This window comes from Scatophagus argus, chromosome 24, assembly GCF_020382885.2.
Source record: "Scatophagus argus isolate fScaArg1 chromosome 24, fScaArg1.pri, whole genome shotgun sequence".
Classification (NCBI taxonomy): Eukaryota; Metazoa; Chordata; class Actinopteri; family Scatophagidae; genus Scatophagus; species Scatophagus argus.
The window spans coordinates 5,278,164-5,293,597 of record NC_058516.1 but is presented as its reverse complement, the minus strand read 5'-3'; the positions used below and the strand labels follow the sequence as shown (position 1 = coordinate 5,293,597).

Genomic DNA, 15,434 nt, shown 5'->3' with positions numbered 1-15,434 from the left:
TGCCTGTTGAAGTGGGCAGGCGAGTTGGGGGAGGGGGCGGAGCCTGCTGTACCTCCAGTCCTTACCCAGAACCACTTGCGGGAATTCAAACAGCAAAAAGGCAGGAAGTGTGACCCAGGCTTGATAACAGCGGGGGCGGCTATTTCTGAAACAGCAGAGCAGAGAGCAGACAAGGAGGTGTCTGTTCTGCTTCCTGTTGGTTGTTTTGTCAGATGTGAACGGCTGAATGTGTCTTTATGTGTCAAAATGAACTGTTTGTGCTCAGAGGTCGCCACACTGAATCGGTGACAGACAAAGAAACCTCTACATGAGCTCTGAGATTACATTGGCTGTTTCTTTTTGCAGCTTAAAACCCTTTTTTCTCCTTTTCTTATCACCCAGGTGTGCTCCAAACCGTCATTTCTTCACAACATGTATAAAAAGGAAAAGATCACCGCTCAGGATGAAGCTATCAGAGACCCAAAACTTATCTTTGCTTACTTGAAAGAAAGACTTCAGGCCTCAAAATGGCCGACCTGATAGCCTCCAGATATTGTTATTCCTCTTTAGCAGCAGGCGAGCCGAGCTTTAAAGGCTGCTGCTGCTGACTCCACATCAGTCTTGGTTTGATAAAAACCCGATGTGGAATTTTGGCCCTTGCTGCCTCCTTCCTTCCTTTTTTCTTCCCTGGGTTGCCAAATAAGGCCAGTTTGCCACATGAGCTGAAATTCAAGGATTGAATTGCGGCTGCAGCTCAGCGTCCTGGCATCTCGCTCTGACTCAGAGAACGGGAGAAAGAAAAAAAAAAGGAGTGATGTTTGTGTGTTTGCCCTGCTGACTTGATCCCCTTCTCTTACTATGAAATGCATGACATCATCAGCTTTCTTTCCCCTCCTCCCCCCTTTCTCTCTCTCTCTCTCTCTCATCTATCATTCCCTGCTTTTTTCTGTCTCCTGCCTTATTTTTTCACATGTTCGCTGTTATGTAACTGTGTCGAGGCAGCCAGGGTGAGACTGTGAACCTTTGCACTGCATAGAGAAAACATTTCCCCTTTTCCACCCCTGGCCACAGCTGCTGTGTTTCACTGACTGTCACTGTCAGAGTACACACAATCAACCCAAGACTCTCTGCGCTCATTGTGGTATGTTTAGATGAAGACAGAAAACGGCCTAAAACGGCTGTTTACAAATTCTCAGCAACTGATGCAACTGCTGGATTTTAAAGAGGTTATATCACATATTTGCCTCAGCTTTGATGCTCGCATGATGTTTTATTATGTCTTATTTCGGTGTGAGGTGAAACTACTCTCCACTTAATTTAAGTAAAATCAGGCTTCAGTGTCAGACTACACAACTTATTCTGCATTCTCCTGTTATGCGTTGCTTCCTCTAAGCTGTGAACCAGCACTTGAAAGTTCCCCTTTTGAAATGAAACAAGTGCTGCATGTTGGCTGAAGGGGAGGAAGTGAGAAACAGCGTTGTGGTTTACCTCACAGCGACCGAGTAACAAAGGACATCAGTTCAAAGGCGAGCAGAGTGAAAAGACCACGACCTGTGCTCTGTTTTCAGATGTCCTCACTCATGTGTGTTGCATCACTCAAACCTCATTGTAAGAGCAGCCTTCATCTGCTGAGCAAAGCCGTAGCTGCAGACAGGACTGAAATTCAGTGACCGTCACGTTCGTCTGCTGCGTTTGTGCGTCACAACACAGTTTCCACATGTCCAGCAGTTCAGAGGTTAACTATTTGCAGAGGTAACGTGACGGGAGGAGAGCGGCAGCCTTCAGACGGCAAGTCATCACATGTGTGTGATGTCCTGAGCTCGGCGAGTCCTGAATTTCGAGACTGAGGGTTTTGCTTGACCTCTGCTCTCTGGCCTCTTTATAACAATTAAACGCAGTGGTGCACTTTTTACTACCATATTTCTTCACATACTCTGCACTAGAATGAGGACAAAGTTGCAGCAGATGAACTGAAATTTAACGCAGGAAAAATAGCAAGGGTCCTTCTTATGAAACTTGATTTGTACTGAGATGTGAACATGCAGCCCGATGAAGCTTAATTGAAGCTTAGTTCAGTGTATTAGCATGCTAACATTTGCTGATTAGCGTGAGTTCTTTGAGCATGATTTAAGATACTGTACGAATTAAAATTTTGATATGATGGCGCTAAACAAAGAGCTAAGTGGACCCAAAGCGATGCTCAGCAGAGTCCATATGTTCACACCGTCAAGCCAAAGCCAGAAAGACTTTTCAGTGTTTTTATTTTTGTGGGTGTTGTGGGTGTGATTTCACCCATTTTTCACACTTAATCTGTTTACAGCCTTTTCTCATCTCGTGGTTTAAACAAAACAGTGTGTGTGTGTGTGTGTGTGTGTGTGTGTATCTTTATTGATTGCTCAAACCCTGAACAAGCAGGATGAGCTGAGTCCTGCTCTCAGCTGGCTGTTAATATTTTTGTCACATGACCAAGCAGGAATTTGTGGGAGTGGGTGTGAGCATGCACATGAAAACATGCATACAGTCAATACGTATGTGTGTGTGTGTGTACATTCAAAAGGCTTGTTCTCAGCCACAGTCTGACAACACACCTCATCCCACATTTTTCTCACTTTTTTTCCACCTTCAGCTCCTCTGTTCATACAGCATGTCAGCCCTGCGGCTAACCGAGTCTCCAAGCTGCTAACCCTGCATCCATCAGACGGCTGAAGTAGAGGACGGGCGCCGAGAGGAGGAATGGAGGATGTGGGAGGGGAAGGGAGGAATGTGTTGGGCCATGAGAGGAGCAGTGACGTGGAGGAGAAGGAAGAGGGGAGAGGAAGGTGAAGAGCAGGAAATAGAGAAGAAAGAGAGGATGGAAGAGGAGTGGAGGGGGAGAGAAGGAGGAAGGGGTTAAAAAGTGTCCTGTCCACACGCACACACACACACGCGCGTGCACACACACATACACACACACACACACCACAGGCACATGAATCTTAACTGTGGGATATCTGGAATTCAGACTCAATCACCCAACGGAAATTACCAGAGAAGTCGGGGGAGGGAGGGTGAAGGGGGGGAGGTGGCAGACTAAAAATGTAAAAAGGACAGGACATGTTGCTTCGGTCTCTTCTGTTTTGGAAAGAATACTTGAGATGAGACGAATCGTCCTCAGACAGTCAGGAATCCTGCCGCTGCTGCTCCGTCTCTGACAGAAGATGTGATGCAGAGCAGGTTACATGAGACAAAAGCCTTCTGTTTCAATGATCTTTTACACACAGGACGACGCCCCCCCAGACAAAAGCACTTTCAGCTCTTATCTCAAATGTACTCGATCACACCTGTTTAAACCCGGTCATACAGGTAGATGTTTAACTGTGTGTGTGTGCAGACTGGGTGGTGACAGCTCTTTATAAGGTAGGAGGGAAGTAATATACAGATCTATAGGAGCTGGACATGTGAAATCTGTTTATCCAACTCACCTGAAGGTTTATAAAGAAAAGACAACAGCTTAGCAAAATTAATATGAAGACAGCAAAACAATAATTTAAAGATCACACTGTATATTTAACATTTGAATATGTAACTCTTAAAATAAGAAATGACGGCATCTTTCTCTCAACATTTGACAGAAACTGTGTGTGCTAAACACCATGATTGCTCACTTTTGGTAGCTCAAAGGCTAACTCGAGTGGTGGATTTCCCATAAGGCTGAGCATGTGTCCACTGTGTGTGTGAGTGTGTGTGTGTGCGTGCGTGCATGTGTGTGTGGGGGAGAGGGGGTTTCATGGGAAAAACAAATGTGGTGAATCAATGTGAATAATAGCTTGTGCACCAGAGGGGCCATATGGTTGTAACCACAGGGGAAGAGCGCGTCACGTCCTTCAGAGCAAAGTCATGTGTGTATTAAAATCAGTGTTCATACTTTCTTTTCATGTTTCAGGCCACAGCTTGTGGTGGGTTAACGGAGCTCGTTAGTTGACAATAAACTCAATGAAATGCAGGGACGTAGCTGTTACCAAGAGTGTTGCATCAAATCACCAGAGGAGTTGGGAAATTCAGTTTCTTACAAAGCCAGAAGCAGCATAAACCGCACTTCCCCACAAACAATTAAGAGTTACTGTATCTTGTGATCTTGTGATTTGACTCACTCCTCCACTGTGGAGCAAAATACAAACAAGCTGAAAGCACTTGCACTTCCTTATTGTTTCTGGCAAGAGTTTTATCAGAAATGGACAATATAACCGAAGCTGGGTTTTGTGGTTGCATGTCTGGGGAATCTCACTTCCTGCTCAAGGCGGTGAAAGACTGTTTATGAGTTCAAGTTAAAGTCTGTGACACTTTCTCCAATTTATAATCCCTAGAATAAAAATACTGATAGCACAGAAACCTTTTAGGGCATCACCCCTAAACAAAATGAACCCTGTGGCAGAAAAGAAAGACAAAGAGAGAGGAGAAAATAAAAAAAAACAATCCACTCCAGTCATCTGTGATCAACCTCATGGGCATGACGGGTGGGTGGGTGTGATGGGTGGGGAGCAGCAATGCAACCCCACTGTCAAGAGCATTAAGCACAGATAGAAAATAGAGGTTGATTTTGCTCTCACAGCATGAAAACCACAGTCTCTCACATGTGCGTTATTGCAGCAGCTGCGCCATCCTGAAGCCCTGCTGTGTTAAAAAGAGACGACGTAAACAAAACCCCGTCAGCGTCAGCTGTAATTCCATGCACTGAGTAGAAATATAGCAAAGAAGGGTCTGTGCTGCAAGTACCTGAAAATAATATAACAACACAATTTCACTGGTACAGCTTGTTTTGACAATGAAAAGCAAAGTCTTTTTAAATAGGTGTACCTGAATTTAAAACTTTGGAAAATGAACTTCTCTCACTGTGAGTCAGATCAGTTGACACTGTTGTCACGTGTGCACTGTGAACATGAAGCTACAGTTTAGCTTAGCTTAGCAAAAAGACTGGAAACTGAGGGAAACAGCTAGCCTGGCCCTGCATGAAAATCTGTTACTGCTTCAGTCCTTTGGTTCACTAATCCTGCAAGGGGGTGCTGAAATATAAATTTGGGTTGTTAAAAAAGACAAAAATCAACAATCACTCACTCCTAACAATTTGTGTACAGTCCCTGAGTGGGTTGAACACTGCACTGACAGTACGAATGAGACAAAAAGCCTTCATATTAGAGCCACAACTCATGAGTCACCATTTTTTTGTGAGTACCTTTTATTCTTTTGTGTTGCTTGGTGCACACACACACAGACTCACACACACACACATTGCAGAAGTGTGTACTGCACTGTATGAAGGTGTGTGTTCTGGGTAGTTTTAGGTTTTGTGTGTGTGTGTTGGGGGGGGGGGTTGGTCTTGCAGGGACTTACCATGTTGTCATGAATGTGTGCCCATGAAGAAACTGATCACTTTAACAAGAAGGCCTCCCCTCTTCCTCTTCCTCCTCCTCCTCCTCAGGATTTCTGAAGCTCAGGACAGGGTTGTGTGTGCGTGTACAAGTGTGTGAGAGTGTGTGTGTGCACGTGTGTGTGTGCTCATGCGTACACGCCGTCAAGTGTGGCGTGGTCTGCACAAGAGGCGGAGGCAACAAAAGCAGGATGTGATACAGCAGCACTCCACTTCCTCATATGGCTGCACTGGAATCAGGACAATGCAGAGAGCGCCACCTGTTGGCAATTTGGGCGTCAGGGTGGCTGCGTGCTGGTAAAATTCCATTCCCTCAGATAAGTAACGTGCAAGTGCAGACGGACTGCAGTGAAATTATTTGATAAGATCCCATGGAGCCTCGTGTGAGTTCTCAGGAATTCCAGTCGTGTGTTTGGAGAGACAAAAGGCAGGGGGTCTGCCGTGTGCCGACTGCTTAAACACGACTTTTCTTCTTTTTCTTGTCTCATACATGTGTTCACTGAAGGCCCAGCTGGACCCCACCCATCTCAATACCCCCCCTCCACACACACACGGAAGCAACACAGTTTGGGGGGGGGGGACTTCAGTCCACAAAATCCACAGAACAACAACCGAAAGAGCAAACAGAAAGCAACACAAACAATAAACTTGATGGACCTTGATTGGCCACGTTGCCAGACATGCTGACAGAAAAAAACTCCTTAAGCCAGCACACAAAGTTAAACATTAACGCTGCTAAAAGCCTCCTGGAAGCTTCAGCTTTCATTTAGGAGTTTTTTTAAAAGCTGTGGTTTGCCAGAAGCTTTTATACAATGAGACATGATCAATTTCTCCTCAGGACCTCCTCTGCTGCTGGCCCGGACTGCATGAACCGTTAAAGATAATTTTTAATATGAGATTAAGGAGGTGATGTCATTCCTCTGTTTGCACAGTAGGCCCCCTGGCTCATGCATTTGTATGTCAAGGAGGCATGTGTGTCTGTGTGTGAATGATAACATATATAACCTGCTATCAAATGTACTACACTCAATTAAAAGGTCAAAACTAAAACCCCACAGATAATGGAGCCCTGCCAATTGGACATTTGTATCAAAGTCTTTTTTGAGTGAAATCTCTCTCCTAAGGGACCATATGAAAATGTATCAGTCAGGAGGAGGAGTTAGAATAAGGAAAAGGGAGGAGATCTTTAATCTTTGCTCAAGGGAGAGGGTGTGGAGCTAAAACGATTAGCTGTCAAATCGATTGCCAATAAAAAAATCTTTGTAACTGTTTAATAGTTTGTCATTTTTCAAGCACAAAAATAGCTTTTTTTATATGATATTAAAGCAAATATGTCTGGGTTTTTACATTTTGGTCAGAAAAAGACAGGACATTAAAACACGTATCATTAAACTACCTTTCTAGAGAGCTGGACAGGGTTTGGTTTTTTCATTCGCTGAACCCACACTTGAATTTAATTTCAGTCATTTGTTGCAGGATATACTGCAAAGAAATAGTTTCAGATTGTTTCGAGTGATGGCTTAAGTTTGTGTTTTGAGTAATTGGAGGTTATTGGAGGAGGATTTAATTCAGTGTGAGGGAGGGTGCAAAGAAAAAAAAATGAGGAACTGAAAAAGTGAAACATAAATCCTCCATTTCAGCCCCACTGACCACCACAGTGCTTTTCAAACACTCTCTAAATTTCACTCAGTTTTTTGCTGCCATATTCGGTGGCATTACAGTGGAGGATCCCCGCCCAAATACATGGACAACTTCACCACCAGCCAGAGTTTCTATATTTTCACACACATTATGATCAAGTGTGTGATTATACCAAACTATCTCATTGGCTCTGAGGACATAATAACAAGTACCTGCAAACCAGCCTGTCCACTGTAGTGGTTCTGACGCACGGAAATGTTTCTTGTCTGAGCCCCACAACCATGAATTATCCCAAACCCTCATTCATCTTATTGTCCTTTAACGTATAATTACACAACAGCTGGGAGGCCTGCCTCAACTTGTAGTGAGATACCTTAAACTCTTGAATTCTTGTCCGGCGGCCATTTGTCTGTTTGACATTTGGCATGTTTCCACACGTCAAATCCAAACATCCAACCTATGGAAGTCCTCTGTCAACATCACCACCACCCCGAGTTATAATCATACAGATTAATCCATGAACAATCTTGATGTTAATTTAGTTAATTTAGACTTTAGTCTATACCATAGTGGGTTACACTGTCAGCTCTTTCTGTGCTTTGACAATGATGTTAATCCAGTTTTGTTGTTACTGTCAGCACAGCAAGGGTTGTGGAAATAAAGAGAAGTCCAGCCTGCTTTATGACTTGGGAATAACCTTGAAAAGCCAAATGCAAACACTTAAATCTTCACTTAGAGAGCTACAGAGCCACCGTACTTTTCAGATAAATCACAGAAATCACAGCCAAAACCACATGTTCAAAACACCACATACAAACACAAATTTGGCTCAGGCTCACATTTAAACATTTGTACTGATTTCTATTCTTTAGGAAAATGATATCTAGATCATAATAACTGTGGAAAAACAAAAGTCTCATATGAAACACGCGTTTTACAACTGAGCTCAACCCGTCATGGTCACACTCACTGTAAAATTCTGTGAAGCTACAGCGCCATCTAGAGGAGCATTCGCGCAACTTCCTGTTTGGAAGACAGATTTCAACATGGCTGCTCCCATGAAGACGTTTCTTTGTGTTACTGCTTGTAGCTGCAAACCATGAGGAGGTGCAGGTAAACCAACTCAAACACACAGAATGGAATATTTTTATTCTATGTCACACAAAACAATTCTGGAAATGGCTTCTGCATTAAGTTACAGATCTTTATTGGTACTTTTGTTAAAGATGAGGTAGTCATTTATTATTTTACTTTTTAATTGCCTCTGCAGCCACCATGGATGCAAAGGAAATAGTCCACTGTGCTCTGCAGATAGAGAGAGCCAATGCAGACAGGAGCTACGGGAACATCTTGACCCTCCTCGGTGACCTTGATAAGCTCCACATCACAGCAGAGCAGCTGGAAACGACAGACATTGTCAAAGTCCTCTACAGGCTCCTGAAAACCTGCTCCGATGACAGCGTGAAGAAGGCAGCAAAGGGCTTGTTGTCAAAGTGGAAGAGGCAGTACAGCAGAGATAGACGAGGTGTGAAATGCACGGTGCAGGGCGGGGACGCTGAGCTCTCTTGCAGGGCTGAGGAGGCTGGAGGTGGAGGGGTTTCCGAGCAGCAGGATTCCCACTCTGATTCAGCACAGCCATGTGACAGCAGTGTGGAGAGTGTGACACAACAAGAGGTATCATCTTCAAGGGCCAAAGACGGCCTCCAGAGTCTTTCTTTCACTGCAGAGAGCGTCTCAGCTTCCTGTAGTTTCACATCTGTGAGGTCCAAATGTTTCCAGCTCCTTCTCGCCTCCCTCTGCCCTGCACTACGCCATCAAGACAAGGCTGCAGAGCTGGCTGGAGACATCGAGCAGCACATCCATGAGCTCCACAAATCCAGCCCGGTCAAATACAAAGCCTGCATGAGGAGCAAGGTGGCCAACCTGAGGAATCCTAAAAACAAACACCTGCAGCAGGGCCTCCTGGATGGCTCGCTGACACCCGAGGCCTTCGCACGGATGTCTGCGGAGGAGATGGCCAGCGCGGAGCTCCGGCAGCTGAGGGAGGAGTACTCGTCCCGCGGCGTCAGCGAAAGACAGCTTCCTCAAGAGGTAGAAGGGACGCAGACGCACAAGATCCGCTGCAAAAGGTGTGGGGGGTCAGACTGCAGGGTGACGCAGGTGTCCAGAGGGGCCCTCTTCTTGCCTGCGTGGGTGAGGCGGGGCGGCCCTGACGAAGACGCAATGACTTTTGTGACCTGCAGTGGTTGTGGGCAGCAGTGGTACCACAGCCGCTGGGTCTGCCTCTAAACCCGAGTGTCAGGTTCAAGCAATAAGGACAAAAATGTACTTCTTCCAGCTGCTGATATGCAAATATTATCTGCTTTTCTTCATTTTCTATAAACGTGTTCGGTGTACAGACTGTTGGACAGACAAGACAAGATGGCTAAGATGTCACATTGCATTCTGGGAAAATGTCTTGTTTTCCAGGCAGTTTTCACTACTTTCTGACATTTTATTGACCAAACACATGACGCATTAATTGAAAAAATTAACAGGGAAAATATAAGAGTGTATTTGCGTTTTTTGACACCAAATTAATGTTTAACTTCAGCTTTAATTATCTTAAATAGAAGGATCAAAATGTCACAAATAGAGGTTCCCCAGTTAATTAGATAAATAGATAGATAGATACTTTATTGATCCTGAAATTCATTAATTCGATTAATAAAATTATATGATTTCTAAACTGTCAGAAATGCTTAAAATGCCCATCACAAGTTCCTACTGCCTAAGATGAGATATTCAAGTTGCTTGTTTTGTTTGAACAGTCCAAAACCTCAAAGAAACACAGCAAACGTTCACATTGGAGTGGCTGAAACCATTGAATTTATGTCATTTTGATTTGCTGATTCATTTTCTGGCTGACTTATCAGTCAATGGCCCGGCTGTAATGGCTGTGCTGTAACACTGTGTGAAACTGTCCTCATGTCAGCGGTTTTCCTGTTTCACCATTCTGTGTGAGTTCAGAAACTTTTATAATCTCTTACAACGTGGACAGAGGCGGCTCGAGGCCTTGTGGTTTCTTCCCTTGCTGGGTGAAAAAGTGCAACCCGAATGCTGATATGAGATTTTATGGCCCAAACAACAACAACAAACTGAGACTACAGGCTTTCCAGCAGCCTGTCAAACACGGCAAGCATTTTCTTTAGCCCTGAAGCAGGAGGAATGGTCAGAGGAATGCAGGGTGGAGGACGTTTGGACGATGTGTCCTTTGTTTTGATTGCAGGATTTTGAATTTAAAAGCGTGTCTACTTGTAAATCTCTTAACTATCAGCCGGATTGCTGATGCTGATTGGTATCGTTTTTCAAGAAGCAGCTCTCGTCATCCTCTTCTGGTTGAGTCACTTCCTGCCATGTCCAGCTTATCCTGCCTTCTCTTTCTTACATGAGGAGTAATGTGAAACCACTAATGAATAATTTGTGTTTTTTTTGTTGCACTTATTTTGTATGAATGATTAAATCCACTATAAGAAGAAAAAGAAGAAGAATTTACATGCCCCGAGCCATCTTACAATATCCCATTCATCTGGAGTAAACGGGCGCCAGTGGATGAGACATGTGACCGTAGAAAACGATGAGCATGTGAGTTGGTAATCTGCCGTCCTGAGCAGCCTCTGGCGTGGATATCCCATGGTCCTTCACTCAGCCGACGTGGCGCTGTGACTCATTTACGCATCATGGTGACATCACACTGACGGACCTTTACTGTACAGCCTCACTTGTATCCTCAGATGGTTTGTCTGCACGCGGTGGTTCTGTCTTAAATGTCTCTTTTCTAAAATTTTTCAGTTTCTGAACTGAAACTTGAGTCTTGATTTCCTGTTAGTGTTGTTCCTGTTTGTTTGTTTGTTTGTTGAGAGATCTTCCTGGTTCAACATAAAGTTTATGGTCTTTGCAGCAAGCTGAGTTGGGCTTCAAAGGGAGATTTAGGGAGGCCCAAAGACCAAACCCCGTGCAGCGACGGCCCCCCCTTTGGTCATGTTTGTGAGATATGGAGCTGCGATATCTTGTCACTGAGATACAGTATGAGTGTGGCTGCCTGGTATCTCAGCACCGTGGCTGTTCTCTGTGTTGTGTCTCCTGTCAGATCCTCTGCTGTCTTATTGTCTTATCTTACCCTCCAGTCACGGTGGCCTTTCAAATCAGTGCTCTGCAGCAGTTTATATATTGGTTTAGGCTCCTTTGGCAAATCTTAACCAACGGTGAGAACTTTGGAAACCAAATGCATCAGTCCTAATAAGTGTTTGCTTTAAGCAGTGACAGTGCACAAAGGAATATTGCAATATGCAGGAGGTTATATTTCCCAGGCTTTAACCTACTGACCCCCCTAACAGGCTGTTTTCCATGTTTAAAAATGTACGCATCCTTAAAAAATGTAGGCTTAACCTTAGATGTACAGCAGCACAGACAAAAGAGACATTTTCCCCCAAAAAAGACAGAAAGTAAGATCAGACATGGATGCGCTGACAGCAGGCAGCAGGGCGCATGATGGGAGGGGGCGTGGCCCTCCCCGATCATATGAGCGTCATCAGCGGCTCCGGGGCCAGAGAGCAGCGGGCACACCGGAGCGCCGTGTCACCGGCTGTTAGCGGCGACCTGTCGGGATGGAGGAGGGGAATTTAACAGCAGCAGCCGGGCTGTAACCACAACACCAGCAGGTACAGTCACTGAGGCGGTCGTAGTTAAGTTTCAGTGGTAGAAAGTCTCACTTTGTCTCGTTTTTAAAATACTCAGCAAAGTCGCGATTGAGTCAACAGTTAGCGTCCATTATCGGACAGCGGCAGTTTATTGCGAGGCTTCCGTTGTCGGACACATCCACAGCTTCCTTAACTGTATTCCCCCAAAATACCAGTTTCCGCAAACACGAGTAAGCGGACATGTTCATGAAAGTGTGTGCTAGTGTTGGAGTGGTAAACGCCTCCTTTTATACGCTGATTTCATGCTGGTTAACCGAGATCGGTGAGGCTAATCTCTCGAGTTTGCGTGAGTAACTTGATTCACGGTTGAATATTTGTGTTGTTTTTTTTAGCATCATGTCATACGCTTCCATAAATGTAATAAAAATTTTAAACAAAAGTGGTGAAAGACACTCAGGGGTTAAAGACTGAGAGTCAGTGATTGGCTGCGTCCGAAAACTGAACCAATGAGGGTTCGCTAGCTAGAAACCGCAAGAAAAGGATTGTCCCTCGGTCCGCGCCGTACTTCTAAGTTGCAAGCGTAAACATGCTCTGTGTTTGTACCCGGAAGTTTGCTAAGTTAAATGCTTGTTTTGGACCTCTGCAACACCTTTCAGCTGCCGTGCTCGTGTTGTTGGTGCTATAAGTCATAGTTATTGGCTCTGCTCTCGTCATGTTTCAGCGTGAGCAAGTTTTCTGGATCAGACGAATTGGGAAAACATTAATGGAAATTTTGTGAGTGTAAATTAAATCCCGTTGTTGCTTGTTTGCATGACGTGTTCATCCCTTTGTCTTATACATCCCAAAGAGTCTGAATCAGCGGCTTTATTCGGCTGAATAAGGCACATGACTCTTTGCTTCTGTCGCATGGCTGTATGTAAAAAATGTTAATATTTCTCCAGGAGTAATGACAGCACTGCAGTGTGTGTGCCGTGTGCTGTCCCAGGACAAAGACATCATTTACCCAGTTTTTAGTCCTTTGGGCTGGAAATGCTTATTGCTGCCCAGTTCACGTGACGGTGCAGCCCACAGCAGAGTGGAGCTCCTCATTTCCATTCATTCACTTATTTAAAAGTCTGAAAAGAAGCCTAACTCTTCCTAACAAGCTGCACATTTGGCCAGTTTAGTCCTAATTGGCTGTACCGTGACCTAGGAGATGTTTTTTTTTGTAATATAGATTTATATTACACAAGTTAGCATTAGACTACTTGGTGATTTTAGGTGGAGCATTCCTTTAAAGGCAGGTTAATGGATGAGCTGATCTTGGTCATGTAACAAAGCTCCCGTTTAAAGCTGCTCTCGCTGAGATTTCCCACTTTCATCTGAGAGATTTGCTCTGGTATGCGGGTGGAATGACCGCCATTCAGCTTAAACTGGCACGTCAAGTCTGCAAGCGTGCGTGATTCAGCCTGTGCTTAAACTCTCACCTTTCCTTCGGCCACTTGGCGACTGTGAAGTTGAAAACTCTCTCCTGCAGATTGCTGACAAAACGACACCCGTGCGCTGATTTAACGGTGAGTTTTAAGTCTTTCTGTTGCTGACAGTGTTGAATTGCATCACTCGTGGACGACTCACTGGTCCTGTGATCAGCGTCCATGTGATGCACGGCACAAATCATTTTATGCATAACATTAAGCACAGTGTGTGAAGTGCATTAAACGGTCAGAATCAGCTGCTTGCAGGAAGTGTGTGAGTGGAAGTTTATTGAGAAGCGAGGCCAAAGGTAAACAAGCACTAAAGTCATTCCTGACCAAATGGAGGAAGGCCGACACAGTGAATGACTCAGGACGAGTTGTTGTTCTGTCACGCTGTCACGTTGGCAGAAAAAGACCTGAATCAGTTAGAAACTGTGTCGTAAAGTCATAATCAGTTCCAGTGAGATTCAGTTGCTGATTCCAAAGTGCTTGTACACGCATATATATACTTAGTGAAAGGTATTAATACATGAACGTGACTGTTGTTTTGCTCTCGCGCTTTCTAAGGTGAATGCTTTGTGCTCATCAGGTGAAACTGCTCCTTTGTTGGCTCAGACCCGCAAGATCACAGTTGGCCCGACTCCGTTCACTGCAGCCATGACGTCCAAATCGGCTCTTCTGAAGGTGATCCTCCTGGGTGACGGCGGCGTCGGCAAATCATCACTCATGAACCGCTACGTCACCAACAAGTTTGACTCGCACCTCTTTCACACCATTGGCGTGGAGTTCCTCAACAAGGAGCTGGACGTGGACGGCCACCACGTCACTCTACAGATCTGGGACACGGCGGGTCAGGAGCGCTTCCGCAGCCTCCGCACGCCTTTCTACCGCGGCTCCGACTGCTGCCTGCTCACCTTCAGCATGGACGACGGGCAGAGCTTCCACAACTTGGCCAACTGGAAGAAGGAGTTCGCTTACTACGCTGACGTAAAGGACCCCGACAACTTCCCGTTTGTGGTGGTGGGCAACAAACTGGACGTGCCCGAGCGGCAAGTGTCGGGGGAGGATGTGAGGCAGTGGTGCCGCGAGAACGGCGGCCACCCGTACTTTGAGACAAGCGCCAAGGATGCTACAAATGTAGCACTGGCCTTTGAGGAGGCGGTGCGGCGCATTCTGGCGCTGGACGACAGAGCTGATCACCTGATCCACACCAACACTGTGGACCTGCAGAGGAAGACGCCCCCCGACCCCTCCTGCTGCTGAGCTGAAGGCTCCGTGTGACCCCAGCAGGAGCTCATGTGATGCTTCTGCAGCTGTCAAGACTGTATGGGTTCGAGTGTGGCTCATGACTCTGCAAAGGGGGAAGTAATGTTTGTCCAGTAACCACCGTATGTGAGGATAAACTTTTGACCGGGGCCAAAATGGACCATTTTGTGCCAGTGTAAAGCATTTTCATCACACAAAGGACACAAAACTTTCCAAACATCATTCCAGACTTTAATAATAATTGATTAACAGATTTAATTGTGATCTGTGATGAACCTCAGTTGTATTTGAGCTGAATGAGGCTGTGGTTACCAGTTTCAGCCCACTGAAAGAAAAGTCCAAGATTATCCTCTGGAAGCAAAACCTATAGAACCACATAAACATTGAAAATATTGTAATTTACTGCTGATTGTTTTTAAACAGTCCGGTAACTCGCTCCCTCAAAATTTAAAATCCTTGTTTGGAACCTGCTTGCACTCACAAAATAACAGTTATCAGTGTTTGAAGTTTGTTTTTGTTTTTGTTTTAAATAAAACAGGCTATTACAGGTTTAGAAGCACATGTTTCTAATTTAAAAATCCACACATGTTCTAAAAATGTAAGATTCAAGTGGCTCTGACACTGTGGTCTGTATGATCTTTAATAGCACTGCCTGTCTCGCTTTGTTTTGTTTTTGCTTTGTTTTGTGTTTGCTTTGTTTTGTTTTGGGTTATATTTACAAATAAAACGGTGACCAACAAACTGAATGAAAATCTGTGTTGAGCTTTTTATTTGAGTTGTAGTACGCTCTGTGTCCACAAGAGGGCGCACCAAAAGTTCTAAAGGCAACCGCTCAGTTTGTGGCTTCACACCATCACCGCAAATAATCAAATATGTTTCCTGATCTTTTTATATGTTCAGATGTCCGTAGAAATAAGTTATTGAACTCATCTGACAGGTTTAGTCGTTCCTTGGAAGTGAGTTTACACAAAAAAGTTTGCTCCATCATCTCAGTTAAGTCATATTTAAGCC

At 44.8% G+C, this 15,434-nt stretch overlaps 1 protein-coding gene across 3 annotated transcripts; it reads left to right on the top strand.

Annotated features, from left to right (window-relative positions):
• The first annotated feature begins 7,989 nt into the window (after positions 1 to 7,989).
• On the top strand, positions 7,990 to 14,790 carry LOC124055688 (ras-related protein Rab-9A-like). Of its 3 annotated transcripts, none has more exons than XR_006842760.1 (3): positions 7,990 to 8,137; positions 8,295 to 11,724; positions 13,070 to 13,255. XR_006842760.1 is itself a non-coding variant. In XM_046382736.1 (3 exons), exon 3 carries the CDS (start codon positions 13,815 to 13,817, stop codon positions 14,418 to 14,420), a length of 606 nt encoding a protein of 201 aa, XP_046238692.1. In that variant the 5' UTR covers positions 11,595 to 11,724; positions 13,070 to 13,256; positions 13,747 to 13,814; the 3' UTR covers positions 14,421 to 14,790. The 3 variants fall into 3 exon arrangements, 2 of the variants coding, with proteins under 2 accessions (XP_046238691.1, XP_046238692.1); XM_046382736.1 differs by lacking the exon at positions 7,990 to 8,137 and adding an exon at positions 13,747 to 14,790 and having other exon boundaries at positions 11,595 to 11,724; positions 13,070 to 13,256; XM_046382735.1 differs by lacking the exons at positions 7,990 to 8,137; positions 13,070 to 13,255 and adding an exon at positions 13,747 to 14,790 and having other exon boundaries at positions 11,569 to 11,724.
• The last annotated feature ends 644 nt before the right edge of the window (positions 14,791 to 15,434 follow it).

Excerpts from the sequence above, each read along its gene's own strand:
- LOC124055688 (XM_046382735.1), top strand. The coding sequence starts at position 13,815 with ATGACGTCCAAATCGGCTCTTCTGAAGGTGATCCTCCTGGGTGACGGC.